Here is a 21814-nt window from a genome sequence, read left to right as displayed (position 1 = left end):
GGGCTGTATGGCTCCCTAGGTTTCTTCAGGAACAAATTGTTCAGGCCAAAAGTAGGAGATACATAATAAATGGTTCCTCCTGTTCTTTGGTTTCCGATTCGTATAATTTTTGCACTGCTACATTTTAACATCCACATTATTGTTACAAGAGGTAAATTCAGGGCCCAGATGGGTGCCTGCTGATTAAGGGCATCAGCTTTCAAAGCAATGGTAAAGCCAAGCATTTTTTCTGTTTTTAAAGGCCTTCAGCTAAGGTTGATAACCGTGTTCAACACCCCTTTACTTTCTGGTTTTTATAAGAGACAACCTGCATACCTCTTCCATGGATACTCGTGATGAAACACACAGGATGATCTAAATTAAGTTCTGCCCATAGCCAAAAACAGAGAAATGTCAGGAAATATATAGAGTAAATTAAATCATTCTATATAATCTAAATCTCCTGTGAACGAAGTCCTCAAAAGATTTGGGAACATTTATCTGATATACCAGTCGATCTTATAGGGTAATCAAGAGCACAGGGTTCTTCATCAGTTATTGAAGATTTTTTAGTCCCTCATACTGCCCACATTTTCTGATTTGATTTACAATAATGTTCAATATCCAATCATTTTCCTGCTTCATAACCAGAGGATGAAAAGCAGAAGATGGGAAACATATTGGGGCATTTTGGACTTTGTTTTAAAATAGTCAGAAGTCACAATCATTCCAGCCATGTTAATCATCTGATGAGTGAAATTTCAAGGATTAGTTAGGTACCCAACCACTAAATAACAGATAAACGCACTGCACGTTAATCTAGAATAAGCTCCTTTTCCCAAAAACATGATAGTGAAAAGAAAAAGAAAATGGTTATGAAAATGTTGATGCTGCTATAAATACCTCTTGGTTCCCACTCTGTGATTTGGGGCAATGTCAATTGTGTCAGTAGCTGAATCATGCCTCACCGCCAATCCCAAATCAGCAATACAGCATGTTCCATTCTTTTTGACAAGTATGTTCTTGGACTTCAAATCTCTGTGTGCAATTGCTGGTTTCCCTGTTGCATCAAAGAAAACAACAAACACTGCTATATTAATAAAAGAAAATGTTGGTTAGTGACATATTTAGGATCATGTGAACATTTGTATTAATGCTATTAACCCACAGATCCAGCAGCGAGTCAAATTACCTAGTAAAAATGGAAACATATATTTACGGTCTGATATTTGGGTCAACACAGAAATGACAGATCACAAAGCAGGATAAAGTATGTGAAGAGCGAGATACCATTAATCATTTATTGAATAGTACTTGTGAGAAGGTAGAAGAAATATTTGTCTGCCCAGTTTGCACTACTACAGAATACATATCCTGCAAGAAATTGCCTTAGTCTAAGCTTTACGTTTATTTTTTAATCAAGAATGCAAAGGAAAAAAAGCTCAACTACACAATTCTGTTCTGGGAGAGATTGAAAGGACCCAGTTGAGCCATTTCTATAACATGCAGCTCCATCCATCCACTATAAACAGGCAAACTTCAAAGTGCCACTGGTTGAGAAACACATGGTTCAAGTGTTGGGATTCATAACATGCAAATTAATTAGGCCAAGTAAATGCCTTACAAAATGTGCGCTACCCAAGATCTGACTTTGTAGGATAGAAATAGTCCCATTGGAAAGTCTTTTGCAAAAGAATAGAGTTGACATGCAGAGAAATGCAATAGAATCCATAGAAGACTCCGTGCCAGGTGCCTTTTCCAAGTTATGCAATGGGGATACAAATAAGGTATTTAAAAATTGAAAGTTTCCGAGAACGGTAAACTAAATAGTGCTTCTTTTGTATCACTAGCTCAATCACCTTGAAGCCAGCCCCCTTCAAAAATGGAAGTAGGAATATTAGATGATCCAAGGAAATTCCCTGTGTTTTCCAAGAACTACTTCCCTAAGGAGGTTTCTGTGCGAGTGGACTGTCTCTATAGTACACGCACTTCCCTCAAAAAACACGAAATACAAGCGCCTTGAAGAACTTTTTGTGCTTTGACCTGACCCCGAGTGCGAAGACTTAGATGGAGAATGGTGGTGGCTCCGCGATCGGTCCCTCGACCTCTTACGTGAACGGGACCTCGAGCAACGCGGAGCCGACTGCCAGGCCTCGAGGAGCTTTCAGGACCGCTCCCGCAAAGCCTCTCGGGCCATGGTCCGGCAGTCGGAGCACGACTTGGGGTCGTGGTCGCGCTCCAGACAGTAGAGGCACACGCGGTGAGGATCCGCCATCGACATCAGTCAGTTCCAGGAACCGCTAGCGTTGAAGCAGGGCATCCCTCGTGCACCAGGAGTTGAAGGACTCAAAAAACGAAGTCGACAAAAGTTAAGAAAAAGTCAGTCAAAAAGTGACTGGAGGTACCGCTCTCTCCGGATCTGCGCTTACCGACGCTGAAAAAGAAAGAACTGACATCAGCGTGCGACGGCGGCTTCTATATACCTACCGTGACGCCATCCCAGAGACCACGACGCCGATGACGAACGCGGAGTCATCGGCGCCACCTTCCGACGCGCAGGTGTACTGCTGACCAAAAACTTTCCGGATCCAGTCTGACGCCTGGGGGTAACTCCAAGGTAAGGAATCTATAACTAATTGTTTCTTTCAGATAGCTGCATTATAGCGGGTGCCTAAGAACATGTTACTATGTCCTCTGGGTTGGTTTAGCATTACCCCAAGATAGCATAATGCACACCTACTGGAAGGACTGGCACACGGACAGCTTCAGGAACTGAGTATATCAAGGACTTGCTTCGGCAACCCAGCAGAGCTGACTAACAGGAAAGAAAGACCATCGAAAGAGTGGAGGGCCTGCACCTTCAACATCAAACACAGTGAGTTAACATCACCCCTACCTGCCCCGTGAACAAAGAGTGCCTATATCTACCTCTTCTCAGCCCCAAAGGAGCAAGTCTGTCTTTACACCCATGGCATGTGGATCAGTTTCCCTGGTTAGAGAAGGAAACCTGAATACAGAACACTTGGGCCCATCGCTAAAGCTCTAATGAATCTGAGAAAATGACCAGATTAAGTCATATTCCCTTTTTTCAGATGTGGCCAGTTGTGACTAGTCCCACCATAACGTACCACTAACAAATCTCTATAGCAATAAATAGGTTATGAGACACGTCTCTAGAGGAAAGAAAACCTTTGGGCACAGTGGGAAATGGCCCACTAATTTGAAAGTGTCCTCATCACCAGGCAATTGAACCATTAGGATCTTTTAATGATCCCAAGACTCAAGTATCTGGACTGTGTCCATAAACAGGTTCCAAGACATCAGGTCACCATAGACATTGTCTGAAGCACCCAAGACTTTCTTCTGAGGGAGATAGTGGGATTTTGTTGTATAGGGAATGTTATTTGAGGAGAGGTTTTTGATGGAGAGAGTATCCGTGAGTGCCGTGGGGCTGTTTTTAAATGGTTCCAGCTGAACAGCCTCAGGTGCAACTCAGATAAATCTGAGGTACTCTTCTTCGGTTGCCAATCCGATCCACATTGGCAGGAATGGTGGCCCGCTGATATGTCTCCCCCAGCTCGATCGTCTCAGTCGGCGAAGAACCTGGGGATCAAGATAGACAATGGTCTGACTCTAAGATCTCAGATCCTTGCTCTTACTGGCACCTGTTTTGCCCTCCTCAGGATGCTTCGGAAGTTTCTTCCTTTGCTCTCTGAGGATCATAGGAGGACTACGGTGCAGGCCTTAATTGGTTCAAGATTGGACTATTCCAACGTCCTATACCTCGGCCTGCCGGAGTATCTCTTGCAACGGCTGCAGGTGGTCCAGAATACGGCCGCGCGAGCCATATTCGGCCTTCATAGGCGAGCCAGAGTCTCCGGCCTTCTGCAGACTCTCCATTGGCTCCCTATCCGGAAGCGGATAGTTTTTAAGGCCCTGACCCTGGCACACAAGGCTCTTCACGCCTCAGGGGCTAAATATTTGCAAAGGAGGCTCGCCTTTTACCATCCGGCGCGATCGCTAAGATCAGAATCGTTGTTCCTTGCCATGGTCCCTCGCGTGAAGAAGGCCCGCATTGGAGGCCGTTCTTTTAGGTTGCGGGCTCCACAGCTTTGGAACACCTTGCCTTTGGCATTGCGCAGTACCTTGAATTTGTTGGCCTTCAGGAAGGGCCTTAAAACTTGGCTTTTTGCCCTTTAGATTCCCTTCTTTTTTTAGCTGACCCTGCTTTTTCTTATCTTTGTGTTGTGTTTGTCTTTCTCAGGTTGTCAATAAAGCGCCGGGACACTCTTTGAGTAGCCGTGCGCTATAAAAGACAAAATTAACATAACATAACATTTGTGGCTTGGTAATTTTGATTTGCAGGTGTTCTCACTTTTGATCCAGGACTTGGGGCTACTTTTAGCAGTGCCACCTTTTATTCTTGCAGCAAACAATAAAGTGATGTAATGCGTTAACTGATCTCAGCCACTGACGATCGCTTGGAGCTGATGTTATCTCGAAAGGGAGGACTGCAATTGGTAATGGGTGGAGCCCACTTCAAAACACTGACACCTCCTATGCGACTGAAGAATCAGAAAATCAAAATAGGCTAACAAGTCTGAGGATAACATGCAGTTTTCCAGTTCCAAAGTCAAAAGAATGTTTGCATGGAAAAGAATTGTGAACTTCTCTTTGTAGAGGACGACCTTTAGGACGCAAAGGCACAGAATAGAACAAAGACCAATATCTTTTTTGGGGACAAGAAAACAACAGGAGTAACATCTCAACCCTCTCATTCCGTGGAACCAGTTCCTCTGCTCAACAGAGTGATAACCTCCTAAAAGAATTCTATGTTATGATCGTGAAGCATCTGTATCATTATTATCCGGATCTTCATTCCTCTTTACATTAAGGACCTATGCAGTGAGACTGTGCTGTGGTTCTTCCTAAACACATCTTTATATGTAATGCACTGAACAGACCGTATGCCATAAACCATACATGCAGATTGCAGAAGCACAGAGTTAAATATACTGTTTATAACCATTGTTGAGTGAGGGACATCAGGACTTACTCAAGGCGTTTCTACTTATATATACACACACCAACATATACATACATATTAACATATACATACATATTACACAGTGGCCGTTGCCACTGTTTCGTAATAGTTAGGTCAGGTTTTCCATGGGATATGTATTTTTTGTTTTGGTAATGACTTTGCTGTTTGAAACTTTTTCAGAAAACTTTAATTAAAAAAATTAAAAAAGAGCTCATGCGCTCAGCTACTTTATGGTGAGCTTTGGGGTGCTCAGTCAAGCGGGGTCCCAAGAAAAAAGGAGGGTGGCGAAAGTTTTTCCGTGTTAATTCCCATAGGTATTTTTTTGAAAAGACACAGAAAACAAGCATTGGCAAAGCCAATAGGTCTTGCCTGTATGAGCGCTATTGGCTTTGCCAATGTATTACAGCCATGTTATACAGAAACATGACTTCTATTCAGCATAGCTAAAAGATGGTGGTGTGGAGTAGAGGGGCATAGAGAAGAGTAGAGTGGAAAGGAATAGAGTGGAGTGGCATAGAGTAGAATCGAATGGAGTGCGCACAGTAAAGTGGCATAGAGCCGAGTGGAGTGGCACAGCAGAGGGGCACTCTGTTGTGTAGTTCTCACTAATGCGTAAGACCTGCGCGTTTGTTGGACAGCAAACTTTGGGTGAGGTGCCTTGACTGATTACGCGCACCCCAGTAGAATATGTTGGCCTAAAGACCAGCTAGCTCACAGTACCACCGTAACCCCCCCCTATCCTCACCAGGGAGCTAATGGTTTCTGTCAACCACTGAACACGACAACCCTGACCCCCTCAGGGATGGCGGAAACAGATCAGAATCTTTCACTCAGTCAATTGGTGCATACTGGTGCTCAGCGAAATATACAGAATACACACCGGGACATTTTCAATATATTTATTGAAACAACGTTATTCTTGTATAGAATACAAGCACCAAAAGTGTAAATAGTAGATGCAAACCCTACTCTGAATGTACCTACAGTGTGTGTAGATGTATATTCAAGAATCCGCCCAAGGCATGATCCAACCCCATTACTTGGCGGGAGAGAATGTAGGTCACCGTCCTTGTCACAAACTTGACACCCCTCACGGAAATGTCAGACCGCTGCATGGTGAAGTCTCAGCATGCAGGGACCATAGGTGTCAGCTAAAGTGCCTCCTCTGCTAAACATTTGGGATACTCATTATTTATAATTGAAAGCAGTCTTGCCATGTGCGGATAGATTAGTGATGTTATGGATATGTAGAAATAGCCCTGTCGCCTCATGAAGCTAGAACAACATTTGTACATTGTGAGTAAAAGGGCCTTGTACATAATGTTGGCGGCATTGTGATAATGCTGTGCAAAACTAGACGTGTAAACAAAGTAGTTTCAGAGAAACTAACCCACCATTGTTGTGCACGCAAATATGTGCAAAAGGGCGCGGCAGAAATGTTGTTGTGAAAAATAGGACAATGTAAGGAATGAGCTGCTTCCCTACATGGGCCTAACCAGGGCACACAACACACTGTCCTCATATTAAGGGTCAATATATAAAAGCTATCTTAAAGTCAGCAGGCCATAATTAAATTGGATTGAAAAAGGTCTAAACCCACCTTTAACACCATCTAAAAGCAAGCTTAAAAATATTCTTAAAAAGCCTTAAAGGGGGCGTGGCCAAGATGGCGGCCTGATCAGACGTGCTCCTCGCAGCTCCCTGGTCCTGAACCCCTTGTCGCCCCTATCATCAGCCTGCAAACCCCCCAAAAACATAAGACTCCTGATTCCCTGGAGAGCGCCTGTGAGAAGTTGGCCTGATATGCAGTGCTCACTATTCTAGTGATCACTATGTATCAGTCCAAACAACCCTTATTGATGATTGGTTGTAAGTCAACCTTATAGACCAGCTATCCTAGTAGCATGGATACGAGCAGTCTAAGGCTAAGACTCTAGAGGGCGTGTTAAGCCAGCTGTTTTACCATCACATTACCCCTTGAGCACCAAGTGAAAGGACACCACACAAGTTATGAAAATAAACAGATATTTATTTATAACAAGGCTACCCTGAACTCTTTATGAGTCAGGGAGCTAAGCACATAACAAAACTCTTAAGAAAATACTTTAAGTCGCACAATTTACACAAATGCCCTAGGGGCACGAAAAACCATATACTCAGTAAGTGGAATGCGAACTTGCTAGCAGGTAAGTAATACTTTTCTAGACTTAGGAATCGCTAGGCCTACAATTCTAAACACTGGGATTAGATGCAGGAGGCCTGTGGACGTCGTGTGCAGAGTGGGAACTCTCACGCGTAAGGCGGGAAAAAGTCTATGGAGGCTAGCAGTTGCAAAGTTACTGTTCTCGGGCGAACCCGACTAGGTGGGTCGAAAACAAGAGTGGATCCGAACACTTAGGGTGTTGGACTATGCTGGAGCACCGGAGTACTCAGGTTACCTAGCCCAGGGGCTGCGGCTGCATAGGGTTGAAGTTGCGTCGGAAACCCTCGTTGAAGATCCAGGAGCCTGAAGAAAGAGTTGCTGGCAGGCGGCCAGTGAAGAAAGTTCGGAGTGATCCAAGCCTGGATCAGGGAAGAAGAAACCTGTAAGCAGAGGGGACCAAGTTCTGAATCACTAGCCAGTGATTTGAGTGGGCACCAGGATGGCACCGGACGAAGTCACCTCAGCCAGGTGAGTGGGCGCTGCTGGGCTCTGCAGTCTCTCGGACCAGGAGGCGTTGTCGGCGACCAGGATGGAGGTGCGAGCTGTCCCACGAAGGTTCTTGCTGTCGACGTCGCTGGACCCAGGATTGGGCAACAAGTCTTGGCAAATGCAAGGCCCACGCGGTGGACCTAAAATGGCGTCTTGAGTGGACCAGGAGGGTCCAGGGTGCTCCTCTTTTGGAGGGGAGCAAGGGCTAGTCTGGAGCAACCAGACCAGCAGTGGTTGTCGTCGTGGAGCGTCGTGAGGGGGCCACTAGCCAACGGGCAAGCGACCTGGACAACGCGGTTGGCAGCAAAAGAGCAGAAGGGCCCCACGCAGATCTCGTGGATGCAGGGGGGCTGAACTTCGGTGCTGGAGCTGCTCAGGGTAGGGGCTTCTCTTACCCCAAAGCACTCGGTCGAGGGTCACTCGGTGGTCGTGCTGGACAAGCGTCGTGCAGTTCTGAAGATGGCCGGTCCCTCGAGGTCTCGTCACACCCACGGATCACAGCTGGGCTGATGATGTAGGTTGAGGTCAGAGGTGCCAGGGAAGCCGGTTCTCGTCGTGCTGGAGCAGTCTTGATCCGAAGGAGAGACTGGCAACAAACCGCGATGCTTGGTTGGTGCCTGCTGCTGCAGGGTGACTACTCCTTAGTCACAAGGGAGAATCTTGGGAAGAAGTCTTGAGTTCCTTTCGTGGAAAGTAGTTTCAGGATTCAAAGATGATCTCCTTTGGAAGGGGGCCAGTTCCTACCTTTATCCTGCAAAAAGGGGCTGGCACGCGACTAAGTCCTGCCCTATGGGTGGGACTAGGAGGGGGTGGTTACACCCCTCTCCTTTGGCGGGCTTTCCCCAGGCCAGGGGCTGGAGTGCCCCTGGAACTGGTTTCAGCCGGCCTATGCACAGTGAGCACCGGGGTGCCACTTGCAGTCACCTTCCTCTAAAGCCCTGCCTACCTAGAATACACAAAATCCTGTCTGGGACGGTGCTGGCACCGCCCCTGGCAGGAAACCCTTTGTCCTTGCCTCCTGGGCTGGGAGGACTCCCAGCAGCAGGAGGGCAGACTTGTGTCTCGGTGGCAGCATCCATTTTGTGGAGCTAAGGCTCTGTCTAACTTTAACCGGGGTTACAGGTTACATACATGTCGTGTCCCTCTAGAAGGGTGGAATGCTAACCCCGTCGCCAGAATTGGCGAGGGGTTAGTATTCCAATTCGTATGACACCTTACTCGACATGTTTTGATAAAGCGATACCAGAGTTGGCATATAACCGCGAGGATTATAATGCACTTAAGAGTATATGGTATGCGATATCATGGAAACGGCTAAGGGATGGATCCCGAAAGCCGCAGACAGGCTCAGCTCGTGCCAGACCACTATCTCACACGATTCCAAGCACTCTGCCTTCAGGATTGTTAAGGCCTGCCATAGGAGTGACTGATAGGAGATCTGTGTGTCCATTTAGGTTTAGATATAGGAATACTATATCTACAGCAAAGGGTGATTACACCACCTTGCCCCAGCTGTCGTGCAGCCAGTTGTGTCAGATTTGGATGGCCAGCCAGGGGTGGCATAATACATGCTGCAGCCCCTGGTAGGCCCTGGGTACACCTATGCCCTGGGCACCTAAGGTACTCTGTACAGGGACTGATAAGGTGACTCAGTATCCAATTAAATATGTACCTAAGGTACATGGAATCCATTTTACAGAGAGAGCAGTAGGCCTGGGGTCCTGAATAGCAGGGCCCCAGGTCAACTAAGTCAGAAAACCAGCAAAACACCAGGCAAAAAGTTGGGGGCAACCATAGTCAGGGATCTACCTTCCTACAGCGCCTACCAGCACTGGCCCCGGGGACCGTCCGGAATCGCTGCGGCACCTGCTGGAGCACTGCGGGCTGAGCCGCGAGTGTCTGCCGGGGCGCTGGAGGGAAATGGCGGCTGCGGACTGCGGATAGCTCCGGTGGGGACCCAATACTGAGAGCCGGGCCCTACGCGGTCCCCGCGTCACGCCTGAGGCCGGCGATCGCCGAGGCTGGGTCCTGGATTTGCCCGGCAGGGCCCGGCGGACCCCGGACAGCGCGGCTCCTGAGTGGCGGCGCTCTGACGTGGCCGGCGGGCCGCCCCGAAAACCGAGGTTCCGGCTTCGGGCCTGGTTCGCGGGGAGCGGGGGCCCCGGAGCAGCAGTGCTGACCAGCGGAGGTGGCTACAACGAGCCACATAAAAAGCGCCTCCTGGCTGGCGCCGACTTCCGCGTGCCGCCTGCAATGGGGGGCCTGCCGGCGGCGGGCGAGGCTCGTGGACTGCAGCGAAAATCGAGGCCCAGGCTTTGGGCCTAGGCTGGGATTACCATCCGCTGCGCTGCAGGCCGAGACCAGGGGCAGGTCTTATTACCAAATCGACAGCCCAGTCCCCCAGAGACTCTACCCTTACAGGACGACTTGGAAGGGGACGCGCCTGGGGTGGAGGAATCCAGCGGCCTGTTCCACATCACGACGACAAACTGCGGCGGCCTGCTCAGTGAGTACTGAAAGTAACCCTACACTGTGGAGCTCCCTAGAGGCGACATTTACTTTACTGGTTTTGCTTACTGGTCTTGCTCGATCCCCGCCGGCCTACCTGTTCTCCACGGAGGTACCCAGCCACCCCATTCCGCCCAACAGAGAGCGCTAACCTACCCTGCCCAGTGGGGCCGAGTGACAGAGACGGCATGTCCAACGTAGGGCGCATGGGGACCCGAACGATACCTGACATGCTGGCTAAAGGCTCCGCAAGAGGGGAGAAGAGCCAGATGTCCCCCCTCGTCCACAGCGCAGGCCGGCGCTCCCACGCAGGACGACGGGGGGCCCCCATCACGAGGGCATTCTTGGAGTCGCTTTTTAATACCCTTCGCGACGACTTCCAGGCTCTGAAGCAGGACCTCGCGCTGGGGAGCAACGCGAACTGCACAGGGATGTGGATGGCTTGGGAGAGAGGGTGGCTGCGGTGGAAGAAGCGGACCACGCCCGCAGTGAAGAAATAGAGGTTATGCGACAAGAGATGCTACGCCTCCGGGAGCAACAGGTGGACCTCCAGGCACACGCGGAGGACCTAGAAATCGCTCCCGGAGGAACATACAGGTCCGGGGAGTGCCATTGAAAGCCGAGGGGAACAGCGTCACTTGCTACCTGCGGGAACTATTCTTGGCGAGCCCGCTGACTTTGACATTCGCATCGACCGCGCGCACAGAGTGGGCCTGGCGCGCCGCGCACCTGCCCCACCACCGGACATCCTGGCCTATCTCCCTGACTTTCCCTAAAAGGAACGCATACTGAAAGAGGCCCGCCAGAAACAACCTCTCCATTTTCAGGGTCACCCGGTGGCCTTGTTTCAGGAACTATCGGCCATCACTCTCCAAAAGCGAAGGGACTTCCGGGTGGTGACTACATTCCTACGCGATAAAGAGGTTCCATACTCCTGGGGGCACCCATTCAGACTGATCTTTAAATGGCAAGGGGTCCTACATCAGATGCGCTCACTCCGGGAAACCTGCACCTTGCTGGGCATTGAACTACCGGAAGATGATATGCCAGGAGAGACGTCGCCGCGACACTCGATGGACGGATCATCCCAGCCCTCGCGAGACGGGTGGCAACGGGTACGAAGACGACGTCCTCCCAAGGCAGGCCTTAAACCTGACCCAGCGACCATGGCCCAGGAGCAAGCGGCGGCCATCCAGGAGGTGGTCAAGGACACCTCGAATCCTCCTTGAACCTTTGAAGTCAGGGTTTTTTGCCTTCTATGCACTAAATCCGCAGGGCGAGGGAGGAGGGGTGGGGGGGCCTTCGAGCCGCCATTGCTACATCACCCTCCACATTGTGACACAGCAGTTCTGAACTACGTTCCGATAGACCTGGGACTATGGTTTGTTCTTGGGGTTGCTTAGTTGGGGTTTCGGAAGGGGGGGGGGGGCTGGAAGGGGGTTGGTGGGTTGCGGGAGTTGGGGTTGGGTTCTGGGAGGGGGGCGGGGGGGATGGTCCTCAGTTGAGGGTGGGATGGGGGAGGGCGGGCTCCGGTGTGGTGCACTGCAGACAGCGCGGAGGAGGGGACACAGCTTAGGATGGCTAGGCAAGACGGGATACCCATGAACAACTCCCACGCGACAGACTCCACAATGCAGGTTCTCTCCCACAATGTTAAGGGGCTCAACAATCCCATTAAACGCAGGGCCGTCCTTTCCTTTTTAGAAAACTCCGGGGCGGAGATCTGCCTCCTACAAGAAACACACTTGTTGCCTAAGGATTGGCATCGAATGCGGGCTAAGGCATTTCCGACACAATACTACTCCTCCACCACTGAGAAGAAGGCGGGGGTCGCCATCCTATTCGCGCGCCACTTTCGTGGTAAGGTGGGAGACAAAATCGCAGATATCACGGGGAGGCTCCTTGCATACAAAATACAGATAGGGGAATGGTCGGCTGTGATAGGGTCAATCTATGCACCCAACACCAAACAGGAATCCTTTCTCACTGGGGCCCTGGCAGACACGCTCGCTCACAACATCAACTCCACGCTCATCGGGGGCGATCTCAATCTAGTAATGGACACCCTCAAAGACAGGTCGGGACAGAGATTTGGGATCACAGGCGCAATATCCCAGGAGAGGGGGAAATGGCTAGAGAGCAGGGGATTTGTAGATATGTGGAGGTCACAACATCCAAACACCCCGGGATACACATTCTATTCCCATGTACATCACACATACGCCCGAATAGATCATTTTCTGGGTTCCACGGAGATGGCGGCCTTGGACACGGAGATTGTCCCAGCTGCACTATCTGACCATAACGCGCTAACGGTCCACGTTCGGATTCCCAAGCCAAAGTAACACAAGGGCAAATGGCGCCTCAAGGAGGCCCTCCTCCACCGCAAAGGGGTGACAACACACCAACACACGCATCGCCGAGTATCTGGCCACGAACGATACGACAGAAGTATCCCTGGCGGCGCTTTGGGGTGCACTGAAGGCGGTGGTGCGCGGGGAGCTAATAGCAATCGCGGCAGTGGAATCTCGGGAGCGCCAGGAAAAGAGGCAAGCATACAGTGCTCGAACTCGAGCAGGCCCACAGCAGGACCGGGGCCCCAAGAATATGGCGCAAGCTCAAGGCGGCCAGGGCCCAACTAGCGAGCCTCGACCTAGATCGGGCTGAATATGCAGCCCTGCGTACACTTACTACGTGGGCGGCGATAGGACAGGCCGCCTGCTAGCCAGCAAGCTCAAGGCCAAAGTCTTGCGCTCGAGGATAGCATCCATTCGGGACACCGCAGGGCAGGAACAAAGACGACGAGCAGATATCTGCAACGCTTCAGACATTTTACGCGTCATTGTATGCCGCGGAGCCCACCCGAGAGGGAGGGAACGCAGACTCTTATCTTGCCACGGGCGCAGTCACGGCCCTCAATTAAGCAAACGCGCGCTCCCTTGAGACTCCGATCAGGACGGATGAAGTAATCTCCACGATAGCACGCCTCAAACCGCTCAAATCTCCGGGACCGGATGGCTTCTCGGCAGGTTTTTATAAAACATTTTGCCCTCTGGTAGCCCCGATCCTGTCCAGACTGTTCAATTCCTTCGAGGGCCCTGGCTCCATTCCACACGACATGCTTGAGACCGATATCGTTATCCTACCGAAACCGGGAAAGGACCCCACCGTCTGCGCGGCCTACAGGCCCATATCGCTGCTCAATCTAGACCTAAAGCTATTTACTGGCATCCTGGCCGCGAGACTGGGCCCTTGCCTCCCCGGCATCATCGAACTGGACCAAGCGGGTTTTATCCCTAACCGGCAATGCTCCGACAATACGAAACGCCTGCTCCACGTCATAGACAAGACCCACTTCAATGACTCAGACGCGGCCCTACTTTCGGTCGACGCAGAGAAAGCGTTCGACCGGGTCAAATGGGGGTACTTCGATGCCACCTTGGCACGCTTCGGCATAGGGGGACGCTTCCGCGCCTGGGTGGCCGGTTGTTATTCCGCCCCACAGGCGGTCATTAGGGTCAATGGGGTGTGTTCCGCACCGTTTACCATCCAGAGGGGGACGAGACAGGGATGCCCTCTCTCCCCCTTGCTCTTTGCCCTTTACATAGAGCCCTTCGCACAAAAGGTCAGGGACAACCCTGCGATCACAGGAGTCAAGTTTGGGGGAAAAGCGCAGACCATAAGCCTTTATGCGGATGACATCCTCGCAGCACTGGAAGACCCTCTAAACTCAGTCCCGGCCTTTTTGTCGGAAATGGAATCGTTCGGAACAGTGTCGGGGTTCAAAATGAACGCCGGGAAGTCATTGCTCCTCCCGCTGGGATGTAATGCCCGAGCGTCTAGTACTCTTCCCCGCAATCTGGGGGGGCTCTCTTCCAGTATGTCCGTGCCTTATTTGGGCATATCTCTCACACCGTCCACGGTCCAAACCGTGGAGCAGAACTATACAGCCCTCCTTAGTCAACTGTTGGGCGACCTCATGAGGTGGCGGCAACACTCACTCTCATGGCTGGGGCGGGTGGCGGCGATCAAAATGTCTCTGCTGCCGCAGGTTCTATATTTATTCCAGACGCTACCAGTCTCCCCGCCAATCGGCCTACTCGCGAAACTCCAGGATGCCATCCGGCATTTCGTTTGGGCGGGCAAACGACCGCGCCTACGCAGGGAACTCACTAACCACACCACAGAGGTGGGGGGCTTGGGAGTCCCGGATCTTTTACGATACTTCCAGGGGACGCAACCCAGGTACCTCCTGGAATGGAACCGCCCCGAATCTGAAAAGAGATGGCTCTTTCAAGATCGCGCAATGGCCCGGATGCCGTTGTGGAGGATTCCCTTCCTTAGACGGCAAGATCGCCCCACCTACATGAAAAACTCACCCATTATTCGCACTACCCTGCAGGTGTGGGACAAAGTCGCGGTGGCTCGGGGACTCACCACCTACCCTTCGCCGCTGACACCCTTATTCGATAACCCGGCCTTTGCACCAGGCATGGTCCGGGGATCCTTCCCCTGATGGCAGCCGTCTGGCTGCAGGTCAGCCGGACACTTCTTCGATCTCAACGGCTGTATGTCGCTGCCGAATTTACAGGACGCTTAGGCGCTCCCGCGGTTTGAGTATTTCCAAATTCGTCACTGGCTCATGGGCAGGTACATGTTACCACAGGTCAGCAGGCACCTAACCCCATTTGAGAAATGGCTTCATGCCAAGAAATCGGATAGGCATGCAATAACGGAACTGTATGCAATCCTATGTCCCCCACGACCTCCATCCGCGAGATCAGCGGGTCAAAGGAGATGGGAAAGGGAGTTAGGACGATCCCTCACTAACAAAGAGTGGCAAGACGTATATTATAGGGCACACCATACTGCCAAGAATGTCGCTAGCAAAGAATCAGCAGCCAAAATCGCTTATTATTAGGTTAAGGCAAGATGGCGCCTGCTGGTCAGGCGTATGTGTGAGGAGCTCCGGTTGGCGATCCGTTGACCTTTCTTACCTGGGTCTCAGCGCGCTGTTTTCTGGCGTTCTCCATTGCCCAGTGCTTGGCGGTTGTGGTCGTGGTCCCGGTGGCCCCCCTGCTGTCGGTGGGGGCTTGGTGGATTGGAGTCCCGAGCTCCTTCAGTTAATTGCTGGTTGCCGGCTGGAGGAAGGGCGTCGGCGGTGGGATGCCAGACGCGAGGCGTACTGCAGCGAATCTCGGCTCGGCTTTTCCTGTGAATGCGAAGGCAAGAAACGCCACGATATATAAAGACGCCCGGTGAAGCCTGTGACATCCGCGCAGCTGAGAGGGTGTACCCGGCGGCGTGAAGAGAGATCGTGTATCCTGCCTTGTTTGACTGTGAGCGTGGTGGGTGAAAGGTAGAGGAAAGGCGGCTCTGCTAAAAAAAAAAAAAAAAAAACTTTAAAGGGAAAAAGGAAAAAAAAAAACTCAAAATTTTCGGATTTGTTATATATTTGCAAGCCGTGAACTATTTGAACTATTGGAACCATTGGAACTATTGGAACTAACTCTGTTATTCTACCCTGTTGATACTAAAGATCTAGACTATCCCTACTTCTATTTTTTGTGGGTATTATAACTATTTGTGATAAGACCCTGGTGGAAGCGCTTGCACAGTTAGTTGTGTCTCCAGTAGTCTCTCCTGCGTCTACAGTACTTCTATCTAACCCCACAACTGCTATGACACTATGCCCTATTACCGATGCAGCTACTAGCGTTGAGTACATACAAGCTCCGGACATTTCCATGATTCCAAGTGGGGCAGAAGGCGTAGATGGGGATCCTATCAGTAATAAAGATAGTGAATTTTATTCACTGTCAGAACATTCTGGGGGCTCTGATTTGGAGGTCGACCTGGACGACGAGGTGGAGACCTCATCACTTGAGATTACCACCAAGGATACAACATGTATTACTGTGGTAAACCAACAAGTGGATAGCAACTGGGGTGATGAAATTTCTGGTGGGGATGGATCTGATACAGATCAAGCTTCAACGCCGGGTCAAATAGGCCAAGCAGGCTCAGCCAACCAAACTGGCAACAGCTATAGTTTCGGGACTACAAGTCAAGCAGCACTAGATGTCATTCTAAAGGCAATCTCGGATCAACGCCTGGAGGCTAAGGCTGAGCATTTGAAAACTCACACTGCCTGTAAAAAACTTCAGAATACCGTGCGACGGTTGGCGAAATCATGTAATGATTTTACAGATAGAATGGTAGAGGCAGAAGGACGTATCTCCTCATTGGAAGATCAAGTTGCACTTAACAAAACTGAAATTGATGGCTTTAAGGCTCAGAAGGACGATGTCCATATAAAACTAGTCGATTTGGAGAATAGACTACGCCGTAATAATTTACGTATTTTGGGTGTACCCGAAGGACGTGAGGGGCAGGACATAAGGCAATTTGTTATTGAACTTTTTGAGGAGGCCTTCCCTGAGGTCAAGCAGTGGCATTGGGCTCAGGAGATCCAACGGGCACACCGCTTTCCATTTCGACAGCGACTAACACGAGCCACGCAAGGTTCCCAATATCCACGTGCCATTTTGATATCACTAAATAATTTTTTGGCAAGACAGACACTATATGACCTTGCAAGACCGGATAAAAAGCGATCTGGGAAGGGTGTAGATTTTTTTGTGCGCCCTGATTATTGCCATGCCACTGTAGAGAACCGCTGGCGGCTACGTCAACTGATTGCTCCGTTTCAACTGAAGGGGGCACAAGCTTCTCTTCTCCAGCCGTCCATTTTAAAAATTGTGTATAAGGGGCAGAACCGATTCTTTACATCTGAGGTCCAGGCTAAGGAATATTTGAATTCATTAGTGTGAGGGGTTGTTATAAGAATGCTATGTTCAACTTACTTTGTTCGTTTTTACCCTCATGCTTTTTCTCTCTTTATTCAACGGATTTGCCCAAACTCTGTGAGTGGTTCTCACACACATCTACATGGCGATAGGCCCTATTGCCTTAGTTTTGGGGGAGGGTCACATGGGGTGGGGGGGTGGGGAGGGGTTGGTGGAGGGGTTGGGTGGTCATGGGGGGCTGAGTGGGGGTTAAAGGGGGAAAAGTCAGTTCAAAGCTATAAAGCCTCAAGAATAAATGTATTGTTTTTTGTTAACTATGGGAGTCATCATCCAATGTGTAAATTAAGATTTGATAGCTAGTTATAATTTTCGTATGTGTTCATTTAATGTCTGTGGCCTAAATAATACCCTCAAACGAAGGCGAGTGCTGCACGAAATACGATTGATCCAGCCGGATATTATTTGTCTCCAGGAGACTCGTATCCCATGGGCGAACCGAAAAGTTTTGACTGACTTTGGCTATTCAGTATTGGCTACTTCACAACAGTCCACGATGAATCGGGGGGTGGCTATACTGGGGCGGCCATCGATCACTGCAACGGGAAAGACTAAAGTTGATACCCTAGGAAGATAGGCAATTGTTGAGTGTATTATAGGAAATGTTGTCGCTACGATATGCACGGTATATGGGTCAAATATTGATGATACCACCGTCCTGGAGTTTTTGAATGTTGAGCTTGCTCTTTGGTGTACACCACTATTTTTACTCGGTGACTTTAATATTCATGGTGAGGCGAACATCTGGGATCTTAAATTTAGTGGCTATGTGGGTAGAAAGCCGAAGGTATTTAGAGAGTTACGACAACTATTGCTTCAACATGGGCTACTAGACGGGTGGCCCTTGGCAAATCCTAGAGATCCCGGCTTCACCTTTTTCTCCTCCACCCACAAAAAATTTGTGCGGCTAGATTATATTTTTATACCCAGCTTTCTCGCGGCTGGTGCCCAGATGTCTGTAATGCCACGTATTACATCTGACCATGTCCCGGTTGTTATAGATTTGCCTCTGCTTAAAATCCAGCGTATACAACGGACATTTACATTTAATAAGAAACTTCTTTTGGAGGAAACCTATGTACGGCAAGTTTTAGATTGGGCTCAGCAGTTTCTTGATCTTAATAGGGGCTCTGCCTCTTATGCCATGGTATGGGACAGCTTCAAAGCGGGGTTACGTGGGGAAACATGTAGCTATGGCTGGACTCTACAACGTAAACAAAAAAACATAATTGAGCAACTCCTATTTGATTTAACAAATGCAGAGCGCGAATTGATACTCGATATTAACATGCATCGGGATAGTAGTGTATCACAAGATAAAGTTGCAAGATGCAAGGCTAAGATTAATGGGGTGTGGAGTCATGATATAGCATGTCAATATAAAATCCACCGAACAGAGAGATATGAGTATGGGGAGACTGTGGGAAGATGCCTAGCTCAAAGAATGCGAGGGCGTCAGACTGCGCAGCGTATAATATCTATAGAAAATAGCCAAGGTACTTTAGTAGAATCGTCGGAGGGCATTCTTCAAGTATTTCATGATTATTACAGGGTACTCTATACCCAAGAAGATCTGTCTCTCGATCTGATTGATGAGTTGGTTGTTACATTTGATCTACCCCAGTTGGATTCTATAAATAAAGAAGAGCTAGAAACAACTATTACAATGCAAGAACTTGAGACTGCACTTAAAGATCTGGCTCTTGGGAAGGCCTCTGGTCCCGATAAATTTCCTTTAGAACTATATCATTTGCTATTTCCTATTAAGGCAGACATGCTGGCGACATTTATTGCTGCTCAGGCTGGATACCCTCCTCCTTCATGGGATGATGCAAGTATAATTGTATTTAAAAAGAAAGACAAACCCCCCCCATCTTCCAGGGTCTTATCGACCTATTTTGCTTATCAATGTAGATGCAAAATTGTATTCTAAAATTCTTGCAAATCGGTTGATTCAGGTCGTACCAGCACTAGTCTCTGATCAACAACACGGCTTTCTCCCTGGACGTGGTACGATCAATCATATACACCGTGTTATCGCAGTTTTAGATTATGCCGCGGTCACTCACGAGAATGTTGGATTGGTGTTTTTAGACGCCGAAAAAGCATTTGATCGCGTCGCATGGGCATTTTTATGGGCAATTATGGTTAAAATGGGGTTTGGACCTAGTTTCATACCCGCTATACAGGTTATGTATAGATGCCCAAGGGCCAAGATCTGCCTGTCAGGTCAGGAATCTGCATATGTCAATATTACCCGGGGTACACGGCAGGGCTGCCCATGCTCGCCATTACTGTTTGCTATCTATATCGAACCACTCCTATAGATGCTGGCGACATCTCAACGTATACAATCTATGGTGCTGCCTGGGGGTAGTATTCGTGTGTTAGCGTATGCTGATGACGTTGCCGTTATATCATCTGATCCCGAATCAGCACTACTCGAGATTGAAAATCTAACAAAAGAGTTCGGTAATGTGTCGGGGTACAAACTTAATACATTGAAAACTCAGGTCATCTGCTCAACGGGGCTTTGTCATAATGATTGTCGCGTTACTCCAGAGGCTAAATATCTTGGCATTAAAATTAGGTTGTCGCTTCAAGAGTTGGTTACGGTGAACTGGACAGACATGTTACATTCTGTTAAAAACCAGCTTGAAAAACTTGGATGTCTACATTTGTCGCAGGTTGGGAGACGTAATGTCCTCAAAATGTCTATTTTGCCTAAGGTGTTGTACTACTTTCGGTCGGTACCACTTGAGGTATCTGCTATACAACTGAAGAAATTTCATTCCATAGTTGATAGGTTTCTATGGGGTTGGAAATCTCCGCGCAGGGCTTCTAAATTTATGACACTCCCACTTCTGCGCGGTGGGTGGGGCGTTCCAAACTTTGCATTATCTTATTTGGCCTGTCTTTTGCAAAATATCAAATACTCAGTGATCGGGGGGACTCCACCCATATTTGAGAGCCAAGATATTTTCTCTCTTCTACTCGGTCCTCAACCACGACAAATGCTGCTTCGCTTTCTAGAACCTAGCTACTATAAAAGAACCAGGTTCAAATTAGTACTAGTGGCTTTTAAAGGATGGCGCTCAACAAGTAAAATCATTGGCCTGGGACGTATTAACTTTTATACTCCATGTAATTCCACAGAATTATTTCCACCAATATTTTGGGATCGTACGATGCCTATATGGGGGGAGAAAGGCATTATATCTTTTGGGTCTATGTTTAAAGATGGTATAATGGTCTCATTTCACGAGCTGAGAGACAAATATATTGTGCCTCAACATGACTTTAAGTATTTACAGCTACGTGATTTCATCTTTAAACACCAAAGTATTCTACCTCTAGGTTCTAATGATTTTATGGAAATTCTTAAAAAGCCGTCACGGATAGGGACTTTGTATAACTATTTGCTGAATACACATCAGGACGATATGGGGTTACAGGAGTCTAAATGGTGTATTAGATTGGGTATTCCTGTAGTACCCTTACAAGATTCTATTAAGACGGCCGCTAAAATTATTTTGTCTGCCAATTTACGATCACAGCATTACAAAACCTTATTTAATCTGTATCATACACCTTCTAAAATGCTGAAATGGGGCAATGCCAATAATGGGAAATGCTTTAGGTGTCAATCTGATATGGCAGATATTGTACATATTTTTTCTGATTGTTCAGTGTTAAAACCTTTTTTTACATCTATTGAGAAATTTCTGTCACATATTTTAAACTGTGATGTGGTAATCTCTCGAGAGCTGATTATGTTTGGATTATCTAATGACACTGATTTTTTCTTAGGATATTATAAAAATAGATATCTCATATTTATGGCTATGGCCGTAGCCCGCCTATGCATCTCTGCAATGTGGTTAAAACTGGAAGCACCGGTATATGAGATGTGTCGGGCAAAATTCTATAATGTTTTTTATTTAGAATATAATCTATATCGCATTAAATCCCTTAAAACAATGCAAAGGGGGATTAAAATTTGGCAGGCAATGATTGATCATTTGGGCCCGATAGAATGATTATTTGATTGATTGTTTTTGATTGTATTGTATCTTTTTTGTTCATTTGTATAATAAGCTTTGTATATCAACGTCCCTTTTTTGCTTTGTCGTATTCTGTACCTGGCTTTGAACTGAACTAATAAAAAGAAAAAAAAGAAAACGCTTAATACAGGCATCTGACGCCAGCAAGATTGCACCAGGGTAATCCACGCCGTGACCCCTTGTGCTGGAGGGGATGCGGTCAGCCAGGCAACCTGACCCATATACTATGGGATTGCGTAGAGGTGCAAGACTTTTGGGAACAAGTACTTAGGGACATTGACAAATATTTCGACACTGAAATCCCTCGCTTTCCGGCATATACACTGCTTGGCCTACCCAACAAAATCACCTTTCCACTTAAATCACCCAGAGGCAAACAAATGGGATTAGCGATGGGGGCAGCAACACAACACATATTGTCGCTTTGGGGCACCACGTGGAAACCCACACACACTGGATGGCTGCACAAGTTATGGTACACGATGGGGATGGAACGAAAACAGGCCTCCCTGACTCAGACGCAAGACACATTCCTCGAAACCTGGCAACCCCTAGTAGATTTACTGGTCGATGAATTCCATGAGCTTACCTGTCCAAAGTACCTCAAAGTCCTACGACTGGCTGATGAGTTACGGAACACACCTGGAGGTCTCGCCCC

The 21814-nt window shown here is 48.5% G+C and overlaps 1 protein-coding gene across 5 annotated transcripts in view; it reads right to left on the bottom strand.

Moving 5' to 3' along the window:
• Positions 1-21814, bottom strand: part of TGFBR1 (transforming growth factor beta receptor 1) — a 1073092-nt gene that overhangs the window by 361864 nt on the left and 689414 nt on the right. For all 5 annotated transcript variants that reach the window (XR_013610571.1, XR_013610572.1, XM_078687672.1 and 2 more), the window contains one exon: positions 883-1039. Coding sequence is in view for 3 of the 5 variants with exons in the window: in XM_078687672.1 (XP_078543798.1) it covers positions 883-1039 (157 nt within the window). In the remaining 2 variants the exon portion in view is untranslated. The remainder of the gene's footprint in view (positions 1-882; positions 1040-21814) is intronic.

The sequence above is a fragment of the Lissotriton helveticus genome, chromosome 4_1, assembly GCF_964261635.1.
Source record: "Lissotriton helveticus chromosome 4_1, aLisHel1.1, whole genome shotgun sequence".
Lineage (NCBI taxonomy): Eukaryota > Metazoa > Chordata > Amphibia > Caudata > Salamandridae > Lissotriton > Lissotriton helveticus.
Note: the sequence above shows the minus strand (reverse complement) of the source record. Positions and strands in the feature narration are given on the sequence as shown.